General features: G+C 49.2%; 1 protein-coding gene across 5 annotated transcripts in view; it reads left to right on the top strand.

Moving 5' to 3' along the window:
* Nucleotides 1–16,818, top strand: part of MAP7D2 (MAP7 domain containing 2) — a 107,787-nt gene that overhangs the window by 83,729 nt on the left and 7,240 nt on the right. For all 5 annotated transcript variants that reach the window (XM_079910758.1, XM_079910757.1, XM_079910760.1 and 2 more), the window contains 6 exons: nucleotides 4,946–5,214; nucleotides 5,792–5,924; nucleotides 13,447–13,672; nucleotides 14,422–14,526; nucleotides 15,687–15,743; nucleotides 16,195–16,273. In XM_079910758.1, coding sequence (XP_079766884.1) covers nucleotides 4,946–5,214; nucleotides 5,792–5,924; nucleotides 13,447–13,672; nucleotides 14,422–14,526; nucleotides 15,687–15,743; nucleotides 16,195–16,273 — 869 coding nt within the window. The remainder of the gene's footprint in view (nucleotides 1–4,945; nucleotides 5,215–5,791; nucleotides 5,925–13,446; nucleotides 13,673–14,421; nucleotides 14,527–15,686; nucleotides 15,744–16,194; nucleotides 16,274–16,818) is intronic.

Raw genomic sequence — 16,818 nt, 5'->3', positions numbered from 1 at the left:
CCGGAGAGTTCCTCTTGCCGCTCTACTTACAGAGGTGTTTGTTCATATTTCCTACCAGTCATGGAACCTCAAAAGGTTATATAATCCTGCCTTGTGCGTCAGGAAGGCCTATCTCTACCACCCCAACAAAATTTGTGAATTCCCTTTGTTAGATGTCTAATCACTGGAAGTATTGAACTTTTAAAACTTGGAGTGGAAAACCTATAAAAAAGCAAGATGAAAAATCAAGTGACGTGGCTCTCTCATCTGTTTACACCTCTTGGGAAAGGTCATTTAAGCACTTAGGATTTGGGCTTTCTTATCTAAAATATGGTTAATAGTAATTTCCTACCTACCTCACTGGGTTATTGTGGTGACCAAATAGACCCTTATTAGATAGACGAGACGGTACTTAAAAACAAAACTCTATGAAAGCACAGTGAGTTCCCTGATTAATTTGTGTTTAATTTCTTTCATCAGCCAAGATATCTATTTCTAGGAAATTGGGGAAACAGTAGCTTTGCCAGACTTCATTTGGCTTGCAGTAAGTGGTGTGAGCAGGAGACCAGAGAGCCTCGGAGTCTGCCAGACAGACCAGCATTGCCCGGTTCACGCTTCCCACGCTCAGCAGCTCTTGCGGGCAAGGTGCTACATCCACGTAGGGAAGTAGTGAGGCAGGCTGAGCAGGAAACTCTATGGATCTGGAGATAAAATAGGGAACTTCTAAGACTGTATTCTGTAGTTTGGTCATTCGCTGTTAAAAAAATCAATGATTTACCTACACTTCTCTAATTTGAAGGTCGTGTTTGTATTGTGCGTACGAGGAGTGTGTGTGTGTGCGTTCTCATTTATTTTGTTTATTGGGCAAGAGCTGGGGTAGAGGAATGTAGATAGACTCCTTAGTATGTTGAGTTTTATCCCAAATAATTCACCCTTACTTATCAGGTAGCAATTATTTTTAGATGTGTGCTCGTGGATAATTGGCCCAGTATTATTTAGAACAGAACCTTACAGTCTGTGGTGTGAACAGAACCTACGCGTGACTGTTCTCTTAAAGCAAGTTGAAGCAAGGCTGAGCAGGGCTGAGTAGGTCTGAGGCTGTCAGAACCTCTCACACCCAGGGCAGACCAGCTTTTTCCCCGTGGGATTGTAGTCCTGCCCTGCATGTCCCTCTTACAGGCTCCGGGCACACTGACTGAGGGTGTGACTGTCATCGGGCTCATTCCCTTCCGTGAGTGAGCCATTTAGACCAGACCCTGGGTTCGTGTTGGGATCCAGGTGCTGGCATTCTGCTACTAAGGCAAGACTATAGAATGAAGTGGGCCTGCAGCCAGTGCAGGCCTCTTACCCACTCCCCATAGTCCAGCCCCGGGGACCCTCCTGGTGGGAGTGGGGTCTGCAGAAGAGGTCCTCGCATGTCTGCCCATGCGCAGCAGAGGCGCCTGCACCAGGACCCCGGGGGGAACCCACCTCTCAGGCACCACTGAGGGAAGCTCAGATGTGCGCTCGCTGCAGGCAGGTGCCCGAGAGAACTCAAATGGACTGGGCGGTGGGTGCCCAGCACCTCTGCTCTGTCTCACCAAGCAGAGAAGTCATGCCTCACTCCTTGGGGAGGAGGTTGAGGGCAAGGAAGAAGAGCAAATGGCTTTTTGCCAGTCCTTACTATAGCAGAAGTTCCTATTTAATGAGTCAAGATAGGAATGCTTACGGAAGGAGAAGGTGTTTCTGTCTGCGTCATCTACCGTGAAATAGCAGTCTTTCCTATTGCCTCTCTCTCCAAATCCCACATCCAGGAGTAATTGTTTGCCATTGCCTGTCCCTGCACAGGGGTTGGACCGGAGCTGCACAGAGCATGCACTTGACATTCTAGGGAGTAAGTGACGTGTTTTGATCACCTCGGTGCATTAGACCAGGTCCTTTAAGACACTCTCCTGGTGGTTATAGCAGCAGTATGGCCCTAGACGACAGCATGGAAGGAGAGTGTTGCCAAGCAGAAGATCCCCTGCTGTACGGTAGTACAGGCTGTTTGAACCTAAATGCAGGTTTTTGCAGCTGATTGGAAAACGATGCTTAATGGAGCGCTGTCATCATGAGGTAGCAGGGCTTGTGGTTTCCCCCGTTTTATTTCTTCCTCCTGCTTTTGGTTCGTTCTTGTCTGTGAGGATAATTCGGATTTTTATTTTATATGTTTCACTAACACCCGATATCTAACATCTGTTGTGTGCTTACTCTGTGCCAGGTCTAAAATGAACATCTGGGGATCGTGGTGACCCCAAGCTCTGGCTTAGCCACCATTGCGACACAGGGAGTAGGGCCAAGTTGGAAGAAGTGGAGTCAGGGAGTCGTGGGCACAGACTGCGGTTCCGCGGCTTACTTAACCTCTCTAAGCCCGCTTCCTCCTCCATAAAGTGACCCTAATAATAGTACCTGTGTCATACCAGTTTTTGACAACTAAAAGAGACATACACGTATACACACATACATACACAACTACACTTAGCAGCACAGGGGCTGGTGTGCAGACAGCCCTCAGGAAGCGTGGACACAGTTTTGGAGGGTGCTAGAGGGAGTGTGAGCTCCAGATCACTGGGGGAGGGATCCAGGTGCGACCCTGGCTGTCTGAACACAGAAGGCTCTGATGATTCCCTCTCAAGCCAGGGCTCTCAGGAGACTCATAGGCGGGCCTCGGGGGGCGTGGGGATTAGGATACTACCCCTCAACCAGAGCAGCACCACTTTTACCTGCTTTATACAGATAGAAGGGGCGTGGGGGGGGGCGCTATATGTATGTCTCACCTCAGTGGTTCTCAGCTGGGGGTGGTCTTGCCCCTGCAGGGACATTTGACAATGTCTGCAGACATTTTTGATTGTCATAACCTGGGGTGGGTTGCGGGGAGTGGAGATTGCTACTGGCATCTAGCGGGTTGAGGCCAGGGATGCTGCGAAACAGTGCACAGAATAGCTCCACAGCAAGGAATGATTCAGCACCAAATGTCATGGCAGGATTGAGAAACCCTGGTACATATGCATACGTATATCGAAGAAGCAAGAGGATTCTGTGCCTGGCTTTTATGTGGTTAGGGTCTAGGAACAAAAGTAGAAAACCAAGGTTATATAGAAATGCCTGCTTGTCAAGAGGTCCCTCGGGAATGGTGGGGCCTGAGTTGGCTGAGCCCCAGGGCAGAGGGAGAACGGTCTGCAAAGAGGAGGCACCGTCCACGTGGACGAGGTGTCACGGGGGTTCTGTGTGGCTCCAGGCCTAACAGAATGGTGGCACAAGGGAAGTCGGTGTGGCGACTATGAAGTGATTCTTTCTGGGGTCACAGTGGTCCAGCTACGGAGCAGACTGCCAGAGAGGGGTGGACAGACCACCATGGAAGTGGGATCTGGACTGATTCCATATCAGTAAAATGGTTGATGCTGAAATAACTGAATTTTAAAAATTCAGATCACGTTCAAGTCGTATTCATGGGGTCATTGTGTGGCCCTCAGCCTGGCATTAACTGAGAAAACGTGTTCTCCTTGGCACCCGGAGCTGGGCTTTTACCATGAGAGCATCATTGGAAAACTGGTCTGCATCTTTTCCAGTCCACGTACCCCTTGAGGATTATTTTCCAGCTCAAGACCAAGTTTAATGTTGGTCTGATTATATTTTTTCCTTACCACCAGGATCTGATTAGGAAACCCTTTAGGTCTCTGGTGAGAAATTGGCCTTTAATATTATGTTGAGTTGCCATTTTTATTGCTGTTTTTATAGATCAAAAATGGTTGACCATTAGCACTTTCGTATGGTTCAGCCTGCTACAGGGTTGAGAGTGACGGTGTGTGATGCACGAACAGATTACTTTATGCTCTTCTAAAAGTACTCTGTACAAATGTCACACCCCTGTGCGAACTTTGGGTGCACTCGGCAACTAAAGCTAGGCTGTTATCTACGTCACCAGCAGCCAGTGGTCACCAGGAGCCAGGCCTAGGCCAGCACACCTGTAATGGACCTTCTTCCAACAGATGCAGAGGGAAATAAGCCGGACACAAAAGGGCAAATACTGTATGATTCCACTTCTGTGAGGTATGCGGAATTGTCAAATTCCTGGAGACAGAAAGTGGAAAGGTGGTTGCCAGGGCCTGGGGAGAGGCGGGAGTATGGAGTTAGCGTTTAAAGAGTACAGAGTTCTGGAGATGGACGATGGGGATGGTTGTACCACAGTGTGAATGTACTTAAGGCCACTGAACTGTACACTTCAAAGTGGTTAAGATGGTAAAGTTCATGTTGTTTGTATTTTGCCATAATAGAAAAAAATGGGAGCAGGGTCGTTCGTTGCCATATGCTGAAGCCAGATGCAACCCTGGTGCTCCTCTAAAAAGAGGAGGTAGGAAAATGCCTAACACTTTATTCTTACGTTGTCGTCAAACTTAAGTGAAATTCAGACATGACGTCATTGGCTGGGCTTCCTAAAACATTGTCCCTTCCACCAGAGACATGTTCTAGATACCATATGTTCCTGTTAGGGTGATAATACTTCAGGGACTTCTTATTTATTTATTTATTTTTGGCTGTGTTGGGTCTTCGTTGCTGCGCGCAGGCTTTTTCTAGTTGCGGCGAGCGGGGGCTACTCTTCGTTGTGGTGCGCGGGCTTCTCGTTGCGGTGGCTTCTCTTGTTGCAGAGCACGGGCTCTAGGTGCGTGGGCTTCAGTAGTTGTGGCGTGCGGGCTTAGTTGCTCCGCAGCATGTGGGATCTTCCCGGACCAGGGCTTGAACCTGTGTCCCCTGCATTGGCAGGCGGATTCTTATCCACTGCACCACCAGGGAAGTCCTACTTCAGGGACTTCTGAGTGTGTGCTCCGCCTTGCGTTTGTTTGCCTTGAAGGATGAAATTGTTCAACTTTTTGGAACCAGGTGTCTTTGGAACAGAGGGTTCTGTGGTCAGGCCCGGTAATCATCTTCTGGCGTGGTTTTGGTTTTCCAGGGCAACTTCAAAAGCATATCCGCAGTCTCCAAAGAACGTGAAGCCGCCATACCCAGGGTCTCCAGTGAAGTACCGCCTCCCCGCCTTTTCCGGCCAGGAAACTCCCAAGAAGAAAGCAGAGAAAGAGAAGAGCAACAAGGAAAGGGAGGGCTCCCTGGCTCAGCAGGCAGCCGGCCCACCTGGGGAGGAGGCCCCAGAGAAGCACGTGGCAGACAGACACGCCACCGAGAAGCATGAGGCCGCAGCAGGGAAGGCCGAGGGCGGTGGAGGTAGGCCCTCCTCGCCCAGCCGGTTCTCCCTCTGACTCCATGCACGCGGGAGTCTCGGGTATGGGGGAGAGACGGGAATTTTTCCCGGAGACAACTCCATGCCCTCGTGCCACTTTCTCAGGCTTGCATGTTGCCCCGAGTCCTTCCCCTCGCTCTCCTGAGGGTCTCCTGGCAGAGGAGGCTGAGGGGCTGACGCTGCTCCTAGCTGTGGAAGCCCACGGGGGTGGTCAGCTGCATCCAGCCAGCATCTGCCTTTCCCACAGAGAGGGTCTTCCTTTAGTCCTTGAAGCTTCCGTGACAGCTGCGGTGAGTTCATCCAGATAGGCGCAGCAGTGGTGGCTGCCTTGGGACTTGCTGGTGACCCTGTCTCTCCTTGTCGCCTCTCCACTGCCCTCCATGGTGGAATGCATCCAGGGTCACAGCCAGCCTGTTGCAGCCTCTCTGCTTGGTGGCTGATGGTGCTGGTCCTGGCAGCATTTCCCATCACCCACTGGGTTGGATTTTTCAATCCCAAGTGGTAGCTGCCGTGTGAGTGCAGTCACTGTTTCATTTCCCTTGATCTTTTCCTCCAATGCAGCCTCGTGGAAGCCCACAGCGGGCACCACTGATGCAGGAGAGGCCACAAAGATGCTGGCCGAAAAGAGACGACAGGCCCGGCTGCAGAAGGAACAGGAGCAGCAAGAACGTCTGGAGAAGGAAGAGCAAGACAGGTATGGGGGTGCTCAGGCCTTCTGAGACCGCGGAAACTCCCAGCTCCTGGATATCGGTGTTACCGACAGCCCCTGTTCTCGGCATACACTCTAGGACCAGCCAGGCCTCGTAGAGCTATCAAAGGAGTTTGAGTTTTGTTTATAGAGTGAGGTTCTCCCTGAAAAGACAGGCGGTTCCGGATGTAGACATCTTGATTCTGCTTCCTGAATCGTGTTTTTTTTCCCCCAAATTATTCTAACTTTCACCCCCAGGTAAGAGAAAGGAGGGTTGAGCAGAGGCTCCTAGCTGGGGCTGAAGCCGACCTCATAGGCCATGAGACACGAGGTACGGGGACTCCCATCCTGGAGCACGAAAGAAGATGTCATGGCAGTGGTCCCTAAAGTTTGGAGGGTGTCAGAGTCAGTCAGGGGTTGCGGTGAAAATACACAGGCCCAGGCCGTGTCCCGCTTCAGTAGCTCACCAGACTTTGAGAACCACTGCATTGACCCCTGGGGCACTTGGTCAAAATACAGACGGTTCTGCCTATTCTGGTCTTAGTATTCAGAGAGAAATGCATGTTGAAGGGCAAGGAAGATTTTATCATTAAATTGATAAAGGCAGCTCTTAGGATAATCACAGAGTACAGTCCAGTACTGTTGAGAGGATTTAACGTGACAGGGAGCCAGCCACGTTGCCGTGTTTCACTCAGCTATGGCGCTGAGTTTAATCAGTAATAGAATATTCTTCATCAAGTGACCTTGGCAAGTCTGTTGTGGTCTGTCATTACACTTCTGCTGATTTATTTCTTTGAAGGAGGAGGGGGGAGGTCTGGCTGGTTCCTTCTTCGAACTCTGGACTTCTCTGATGATTTTCCCACCTCCAACCTTTTGGTTAACAGCAGCAGGTCTTTTTACTGAGTGGTGTGTTTGGGCTGGGTTGGGTGGGCCGCAGGATGTGTGAAGGGAGGTCCCAGGAGAGGAGGATGAGTCGCAGGACCTCAGTGACAGGGCTTGGGATGTGCGGGCCCTGAGCAGGTGAGTCGCGTGCCTGTAGCTTGTGCTAAGGAAGGTGCAGCTCTCTGCCTTCCAGCCAGCACCCTCTCCCGTTTCCTTCACAGCGCAGCTCCTCAAAGAATTGACTGTACTGCCTGTCTCTATTTCCTCTACTCACACTCAGTCTGCAGACCTCACACTCACCATTCCTCCTAATTGCCGGACTCCTAATCCATTTCTTGGTTGGCTTTGACCGTGTCGCGCTTGCCCTTGCTTCTCTTGCCTCTCCTTCTCAGTCTCCTCTGTCTCCCGCTCAGCCCCTCACGCATCACCTGGGCTCCCAGCCCTCAGTCCTTGGCCAGCTTCACCTGACAAGCCCTTCCCGAGCAGCGCTGCGCCCTCCTGCCTGGCCCGCGCCCCCAATGCGCTGCCAGCTTCCTCTGGCTTCAAAAGTTTGGGGCTCGCATTTCACACAGCGTCCTCATGCTCAGCATTTGGGGTGCTAACCCAACTCTGCTCTCATCTCCCTTTCTACCCTCATCTTTTCTTTGCCTTGTTTTACCATCTATTTCTGAAGCCAATTTCATCTTGCTCTGTAAACCTTCAATACTTTCTGGTACAAGGGAGGCATTAAATCACACATGGGTACTGATGCCTCCTGAGCCTGTGCTGTCCAGTACCACCGCCTCTAGTCCCAGGTGGCCACCGAAATGGAAATACACTAAGATCAAGTCCAATTCAGTTCCCCAGCCGTATGGCCACATTTCAAGTGCTCAGTAGCTACGTGGCTAGTGGCTACCATATCGGACTACACAAATCTCTAGAACGTTTCCCTCATCACAGAAAGGTCTGTTGGCTAGCACTGGTCTAGAACCTGCAGGCAGTATTACCAACTGCTTTATGCTTTCCTTTAAGTGTGTCCCACACACATCTCAAATTGAGCATTTCCAAAGCAGACCTTACTGTCTTTCTCGCAGACTTGCTTTTCCTTTCACAAGCTCAGTCCTCCATGTCTCCAGGCAACCAGATCAGATGTGTCCGAGCCAGCTCTCAACTTCCCCTCTCCTTCCTCGTCAGTGTCCCGTCCCCTGTCAGGTCTGTCTCGGCCGCCTCTAGCATCTCTCTCGTCTCCCTTCCCCTCCAGCCCCTTCTCCCCTCCTGAGCTCTGGCCCCTGTGGTCTCTGACCTGGACTGTGTCTGTGACGTCCGCACTGAGCTCCCCGCTCTAGGTCTCGCGGAGCTCATCCACTGTCCACGCTGTGTCCCCAGTGCCTGTTCTCAGATAAGTGTCATTGTCCTGCTCCTGTCCTTTAACAAGCCGGTGACTCCCCTGCCCACAGGAGGCCTGCCACGGCCTGAGCACCCCTGTGTCCTGCAGGTCCACACCTCCTCATCTGCTTTCACGCTGCCTCCCGTGGCCTCGAGCTCCTTGTCAGCAGACACATTTTCCATTGTCCGACTCGGGTCAAGCACTGCTCCCTGTCTGCAAGCCTTTCCAGCCCTGCCCCTGGGAGAGAACAGACCTCTCCCCCTCTTCGCCCGCCCAGCCTGGCTGGTCGGCTGATCACAGAGCCTCCTCATTTGTTCACAGGCCTACTTCCCCCAACTAAGCACCTTGGCCGGGGTACAGTCTTTGGATCACTGGTGCTGGCGCTCAGTGAACATACAGGAAAGGTAGAGAAGTAGGAAGAGGCCCAAATGAGAAGCCATTGCAATCGTGGGTTAAGAGAAGGCAGCGCAGTGTGGTGGAGCTCGAGCTGGAGGAGTGAAGGCGGGTTCAACAGAAATGGGCCCATTCAAAGTCGACGCCAAGGTTTGATTCTAAGCATAGGAGAATGGTACACCCAATGACAGATAAAGGAAGGACAGAAGGAATTGATTTTAGAGGGTAAAAACAAGCCATTTGATTGTAGATAAACTAAGTTTAAGGTGCCTGCAAGATATCCAGGTGATTAGAAATGGAATTGAAGCCTGGGGCCTAGGCAAAAATGAGAGCAATACCCTTGACCCAAAATCAGCTTTCCTCTCTCTTGCCAGAATATGAAGCTTTGCTAGCACCACGTGGGAGGTGAGAAAGTACAGTACCACACAACCAGGGCCTGGAACACAGCGGACACCTCTTGGGATAAGATCATCCTCGCTCCTGTTTTGTGCTTAAGAGTCAGTGGTTGAAGCCACACAAATGTAGTTGCCAGATGAGAGAATATAGAGAAAATAAAGATACTTGAGCCAGACCGTGGAAAGCCAATCACTGTGACAAACTGGTGAGGAAAACGCCATCCGAGTCAGGGATGAGACTGCTCAGAGCAGAAGGGCTGACAAGGTGCCCAGACAGCTGGGCCCGGAAGAAGAGCAAACGCTGGTCCAGTCCCCGCTAGCAGTGACCCTGGGGCTCTCCTGGAAGCATGCAGAACAGGGCACAGTGCCTGGGCTCGTGGATGGCCCAAGATAGAAATCAGGATTCTTGGAGCAAGAAACCCTAGACCCTGGGTCCGCCCCAGGGAAGGCACTGGCAGAAACTAGAAGCAAAGAGATCTTACTGGGATTGCAAAATGAGTCATGTTAAGAAGTTAAGATAGCTGCTGTGGGCCCAAGTGGAAAGATAGTTGAGTTAGGCACCCTCCATCAGCAGGGTCACATAGCCAGGCTGCAGCTCAGTATCTGTGCGAGAGTTGGCCTGGGCCCGGCCCTTCCGGCAGAGGTCCTGGTGCCGCTCAGCCCTGGCAGCTCGTCGGTTGAGCCTCTGGGTGGTGGACTGTCGGGGTAAGAGCTGGGCAGGCAGGGCCCGTCTGGCGCGGGGGGTGGCGGCCGAGTCAGGAAGGGAGAGCCAGGCCCTCACAGGAGGGAAGTCGAATGCCGCTTGCACCTGCGAGACGTGTCGAGGCTGAGGAAAGGCCGTTGGTCTTGGGGTTTAGGACACGAATGGAGGTTTGGGGGGAAATCATGGAGAGGGGTGGAGACAGAAGCAGCTTGACAGAGGTGAGATGGCAGAGGCCCTGAGCATCAGCAGAATGCAGGGGAGAGGGGACAGAGGAGAGTTGTTTGGGATCCCTGAGGCCTGAGTGTTTTGCAGGCCGTGGGAAGGTCCGTGTAGAAGGACAAAGCGATGGAAGGAAGAGAGGGGGACGGTGGAAGGAACTCGGGTGCGGGGCTGTGTGTGGAATTAATAGTGTGGTTGGTGGCATTTATAATCCTTTGCATCTAAGCAGAAAAAAGGGGGCATTTTCTGAGCAGGAATGCTGTAGAGGAGTGAAGTTTAGGAAGCCCAGATCAGGTGGCCCCGGTCTTCTCTGGAAAGTGGTTGATGATGCCATCGACTAAAGAGGATGTGGAAGACGGTGGAAAAGTGGAGGTTTGGACTGTTCCCCTGGGGGTCTGGGAGGTGAGGATGGATGGCTGGCGTGGCGGCTGAGGTCCAGGGAAAGATGACCAGTCAGCCTTGTCTGGGCCTTACTTCAACCACTGTTGACAACCCAGGAGGGCCCAGAGTGGCCCCCATGCCATCCCACAGATGCTCAGTGGCTGGGCAGCCTGGGCGCCCTGAGAGAAGAGGGAGCGGATGCAGGGACGGCACAGAGCTGCCCGGGGCCGGTCAGGAGAGAAGGCGGCGAGGGACGGGTGAGGGCAGATCAAAGAAGGGGAAGGTTAGAACATTGAAGGTTAAGCTTTTTTAAATGAAAACTTTTAAGCACGTAAGGAAGGGAGAAAGTGAAACCCACATACTCATCCGGAGATTGAATGAGTCGAGACTGAACATGTGTCAGGGACATGGTGCAAATGTGAGAGGGTGGGACGAGAGGGGGCCGGCGTCTGGAGCTTGAGAGATGGGGGTCGTTACACAGAAGACCCTCACCGGTGGCCGGGAACGGGGATGAGGGACGTATCCACTGAATGATGACTACAGTGCACAGTTTTCTGGTACTTTCTATCTGGTGAGGAAGGGGGGTAGGTTTGGGGTGGGTGGCAGGAGCAAGGACGGGCGGGGGTGACAGAAGTACACGTGGGTCTGGTGAGCTCCGGAGGGAGCCGGTAATGACGGTAAGGGCAGTGGGGTCGGGCTGCCTGCAGCAGAGGGGCGCTGGGGAAATGACACTGCCATGTCCTCTCTGGTTCGTTAAGCAGGGAGAGAAAGAGTGTTTATTCTTGGAGAGGATTTTGAGAGACTTGGTTTCACACAGGGAAAGCCAGTTTTTAGCTACTTTGGGGGAAGCAGAGTGTGGTTAAATGGAGGGAATTTTGTCTGTAGGGGCTTACGGGCCTGTGGGGAGGAATTTATGTTGTGGGTGATGACTTGGATTATGGAGACCTAGGGGCTAAGAGGATGTGTTACTGCATAGCTATGCATCGGGCACCTCTGAAGTCCTCCTGGTAAAACGGAAGAAACCGAGTGGCTTTTCAGATCCTAAGGATGAAGTAGCTTGTGGGTTAATTTATATACGTATCCTTCGTGTATTAACTTCTCTGAGACAGTCACAACTGGCTCCTTAAAAGAGAGAGAAATACTAAAACAGTGCTCTGATTAACCTTGGGAGAAGTTTTGTTATTGACACATCCGGTTTTTACAATCCTGTGTTGGGCATCCTAGTCTTTCATTGAGGAAACTAAGAACTGGTGAGTTTCTTTCTGACTAGGCCCCATAATGCTCTTCTCCAAAGTTCTCCAGAATATTTGTTAGTAATTTCAGTTGTTCCAGCTTTTAGGCACTGCACCCTCTGTGAACATAGAATACATTGTCATGTCCCATTGTAGTTTTAGGCTAATGTCTTTGTGTATTTTTTTACCTTTTAAAATATTTCTTTGGTAGCACATAGGCTAATTGCCTCCGTGATTCCTAAAGCCAACCGTTAGGGTGGAAGGATGTTCTTTTTAAGTCTTGATCATTTATAACAATATACCAGCGCCCCAGTAAGTCAGTGGTACCTGCTTCCAAATAAAGATAATTTCTGAAAAACATACACATTTACAGATGCGCTTAAAAGGACACTGGGAATTGAAGAGAGCGTTCATTTTAAATTGTAAAACACACTAGCATTTGAGAATCTGCCCAGGACCAGGCATTGTGCTAAGTGCTTCCCATTATCTCATTTATTCCCACAGTGATGTCGAGGAGCCAGTAATATAGCTATTCCCATTTTTTTAAAATGGTCAGAAATGTTGAGTGACTTTCCAAGGAAGGGTCACACAGCAAGTGGCACAATCAGAATGCAGTCTTGGTCTTGCCCATGGGGCACATTGCCAGTCAGTAACTCGCTGCAAAATGAGTATAGTTATCCACATTTTTTCATAGAAGAGGAAAGTGACACGCATGAGCAGGAAGAACGTTAGAAATGTAAAAACAAGCACTTAGACTTTACAGAGTTTTCCCTCACTGCTTAAGCTCTTTATCGTTACATCGCTGACCATTCATCTGTGGATGAAAAATGTCTAAATGCCATTTAATTTTCATTTAGCAAAGAATAAAAGCTAAAATTTTTTTAAAGAATGCCAAGATAAATGGAAAATAGATGCTTTAATTCCTTAAATGTCAAGTTTCTGTTGAGCATTTTCTTCCATTTGCTGCTTCAGAAGTCACATACTAATTAAAACCAAAGTGAACTTTTTGAGCTCCTAGTCACTGCTCTCAAATTGCTGACTGGCACAGATGTGAGAGTCACTGAGACACTTCGAGGTTTTTTTTCTTTTTTTTTTTCTAGCTTAAGTTGTTTTTTTTTTAACATCTTTATTGGAGTATAATTGTTTTACAATGGTGTGTTAGTTTCTGCTGTATAACAAAGTGAATCAGCTATACCGTATACATAGATCCCCTTATCCCCTCCCTCTTGCGTCTCCCTCCCACCGCCCCTATCCCACCCCTCTAGGTGGTCACAAAGCACCGAGCTGATCTCCCTGTGCTATGCAGCTGCTTCCCACTAACTACCTATTTTACATTTGGTAGTGCATTTAAGTTGGTTTTAAATATTTATCCTACTCAGTTTTTAAGGAATTCTCATTCAGTAAGAATGATGGGGGCTTCCCTGGTGGCGCAGTGGTTGAGAGTCCGCCTGCCGATGCAGGGGACACGGGTTCGTGCCCCGGTCCGGGAAGATCCCACATGCCGCGGGGCGGCTGGGCCCGTGAGCCATGGCCGCTGAGCCTGCGCGTCCGGAGCCTGTGCTCCGCAACGGGAGAGGCCACAGCAGTGAGAGGCCCGCGTACCGCAAAAAAAAAAAAAAAAAAAAAAAAAAAAAAGAATGATGGGCCTGTGGTCATTTGTAAATTGGCTAGGGAACATCTGTGTCTTCATTACAGTCTATTCACAAATCAATACATTATTACTCTGGGTATCACAGAATTTAAAGTCCACTTTGCTTATTATTTTTTTTGGTAACGTTATGGACTGGAGTGGCTTTCTGAGAAGGATGTGAGTCATTTTCTTAAGTGGATGCTAACTCATATGCATGTGTCTGTGACAGTGGCAAGTGTTATGCTCTACTGTTGGCACATAGCTCTTGGTAGTTTACCTTTTGGGCACGTCGTCGTTGTCTTCTAACATCATTTATGTTCTCAAAAGGCTGGAGAGAGAGGAATTGCAAAGAAAGGCAGAGGGGGAAAGACTTCGCCTAGAAGAAGCAGCCCGTAAGCAGGAAGAGGAAAAGAAGCGGCAGGAGGAAGAAGAGAAAAGGAAGGCGGCAGAGGAGGCCAAGCGGAGGGCCAAGGAGGAGCTGCTGTTGAAAGAAGAGCAAGAAAAGGAAAAGCAAGAAAAAGAAAAGCAGGAAAAGGCCATGATTGAAAAGCAGGTACTGTGCAAATCCTTATATAGACTTTCCTTAAGGGCCTTAGTTAGTATTAGGTAAAATTAGTTAAATTTGGATGACTCATAATGTTTACTTGAAGTTTTTCTTTAACTGGGCTAGTTAATAAATATGAGTTACTTTGGGCAACAGAAGTGAAGTTGGTAGTATTTGCTGTATGTCCGTTTGGGTTCCCCCGAAGGCAGACCCTGGATGAGAACTTGGGTGCCAGTAGTTTATTTGGGAGATGATCGCAGGAAGCTGGTAGGGGAGTGAGAGGAAAGCACATTGGTGAGTGGGTTACTGTGGGCAGCTGGAACTTGCTCACTATGGAACTCTCTGAGAGACTGTGGACCATGCCTTAGGATTATCCCCTTGAGTGGTGAGGAAACTAGGTTGTCTTCCAAGTCCTGCCCCTTATGGTTGCAGGTCACTGAGGGGAAATTAACTTCCTGAAATTTCTAGCCACATGCATACTTATGGCCAGAGACTACCCTCAGACACAGAAAGACCTTGACCTTGTACGCAGAATGTCTGCAGGTGATTTGCATGGTGGACCGAGGTCATATGAGTGAGACCCAACCATGTCTGCTGTGTCGTAGAGCAGGCTGTGTAAATCCACATTGAATATTCGAGCAGCACCCACTTTTCGGTCGATGATGAGGTGGAGGAATATAGGTGCAAACCCCAGGGAATTAACTAGCGTTTTCTTCAGCTTAGTAAAGCCTATCCCTTCTTTTACGTGTTTCTACCAGAAGGAAGCAGCAGAAGCAAAGGCCCAGGAGGCAGCTAAACAGATGCGTCTAGAAAGAGAGCAGATCATGCTGCAGATTGAACAGGAGCGACTGGAGAGGAAGAAGGTAAGGGCTAAGGGATCAGGAGTACTTAGGGTGAGGCAGGGACAGGAAGTGAGTCCAGTTATGTTCTGCAGTTGTTGGGTACGGTGCTCTTAGAATTGTTATTTAGGTTGATTTCGTTGATCATACTGTTGTGTCTTTATTAGTTTTCTGTCATCTTGTTCTTTCATTTACTGAGAGAGGGGTATTGAAAGCTCCATCTGTGATTATGGATTTCTCCACTACTCCTTCCAGTTCTATACATTTTTGTTTTTATATACATAATTTGAAGCTCTACTGTTAGGTGGATTTATATTTCAAATTATTAAATTTTCCCATTGAATTACCCTTTTATCATTATGAAACGTCCTTCTTTTTTTTTTTTTTTTTTTTTGCGGTACGCGGGCCTCTCACTGTTGTGGCCTCTCCCGTTGCGGAGCACAGGCTCCTGACGCGCAGGCTCAGCGGCCATGGCTCACGGGCCCAGCCGCTCTGCGGCACGTGGGATCATCCCGGACCGGGGCACGAACCCATGTCCCCTGCATCGGCAGGTGGACTCTCAACCACTGCGCCACCAGGGAAGCCCTGAAACGTCCTTCTTTATCTCTAGTAATATTTCTTAAAGTCTACTTTGTCAGCCTTTTTGTGATTAGCACCTGCATGATAAATTTTTTCACTTTGAACCTATGTGTCCTTATAAATGTGCCTCTTATAAACAGCATATGGTCAGGATTTGTTATTTTAATCCAGTTTGACAGTTTTTGTCTTTTAATTGGGGTGTTTAGGCCATTTAATTACGGGTAAAGGGTTTAAGGAGGCTGATTATGAAGGTCCATTCTCATGGTGTCCAATCTGTGGCCTCCCCTTCTGCACCTCAGCTTGGCTTTCTTTAGGGTGGTCCTCTTGAATGGCAGGTAGTGATGTGTTGCTTTCTAGGTAACTTAAGGAGAGGAAGGAGAAAGATGGGATATAAATTGTTGATTCTAGATACTTAACTGGTTCACTCCTTAAGCATTTGACCGTGTTCGTATGGCAGAGGTGTATGTCTGCAAAATCAATGGAAAAACCTTTCTATACACATTATCCTCTGCTGATGTTTCTTTTTTACAAATTTTGTGAGGAATGTGAAATTGCATATAGACCCGGCTTACTTGTATATGTACCTGCTTCTTTTTGGTTCCCAGAGAATAGATGAAATTATGAAGAGAACAAGGAAGAGTGATGTGTCTCTGGAAGTGAAGGTAGGCATTCAGAGTACCATTTTCATAATTCATGTTCTGAGAAGAACAGAATGGTGGAATATATTCAGTGACATTGTAGGTCTCAGAGAGGATTAACCAGAAAAAAATAGGCTCTTCCTTGCTTTGTTCCTGGCTAGATTAAGGAGGCTGTAGGTCCCTGAAAGGAAAGAGGAGTCTAAGAGAGGGATTTCAGAGATGGGGTGATAACAAAAAATGTCCTCAGGGAAATGGGGGTAGGGATGCAGAGAGAAGCATTATAGTCCACAGATCAAAAAAGAGAATGGTGGCATATTGATAAGGGAAACATAGCTGATTTGTAATAACCTCAGAAAATTCAAAGAATTACCGTGGAGCAGACAGTTGGCCCAGCATGGTTCCAAATATCCTCTGATACTTTTCAAAAGCACTTACCTTTCTACATAAAGCCAACCTTCCCTCTATTTGTTTTCAGAAAGAAGACCCGAAAGTGGAGCTTCAGCCTGCTGTGTGTGTGGAAAATAAGACAAAACCAGTTGTCCCCAACAAAATAGGTGAGCGTGAGGTCTGGTTCTTAGGTTCTTCCTTTCAGGAGGTGAGGGCTCATGGCGCTTCCTGTGGGAGACTAGCACCCACGGGTCCTAAGAGCTTTATTAGTGGAAGGGGCCTGTGCACTTTCCCCTCCCTTGTGGAGTTTCCATCTCCAGCACAGTTCTGTCAGGTCCGCTTGGAAACCGGCGGGTTCCTCTGTTACTCTAATAATCCCAGTGCCGGAGCCAGGCCATCTGCTGGCCGGGCTGCTTTCCGGGAAGCTTAATTGCTGGTCAGGTTCTATTAAGAACTGACTCTGTTGTTCTACGGCAGTTTCTTCTGCCTTCCAGAGTTCTAGATAGTCCAGCTCTTTTCTATCATGTACTTAAAGCTCCTCAGGTTGGACTATTTCGTGGCAGCCAAAGTCAGAAAACGCATACCCATCTCAGAGTCACTCTTCACATTTCTCTTTAGCCTTGTGGCTCGAGTCCGGGGACCTGTACAGCATGTGACACCAAGCCTCCCGGGTGGGTCATGAGCCCTGCACAGACACTGATGATGTCATTTG

The sequence above is a fragment of the Stenella coeruleoalba genome (genome assembly GCF_951394435.1).
Source record: "Stenella coeruleoalba genome assembly, chromosome: X".
Taxonomy (NCBI): domain Eukaryota; kingdom Metazoa; phylum Chordata; class Mammalia; order Artiodactyla; family Delphinidae; genus Stenella; species Stenella coeruleoalba.
The sequence above is the reverse complement of the archived record's forward strand: the minus strand, read 5'-3'. Positions and strand labels throughout refer to the sequence as shown.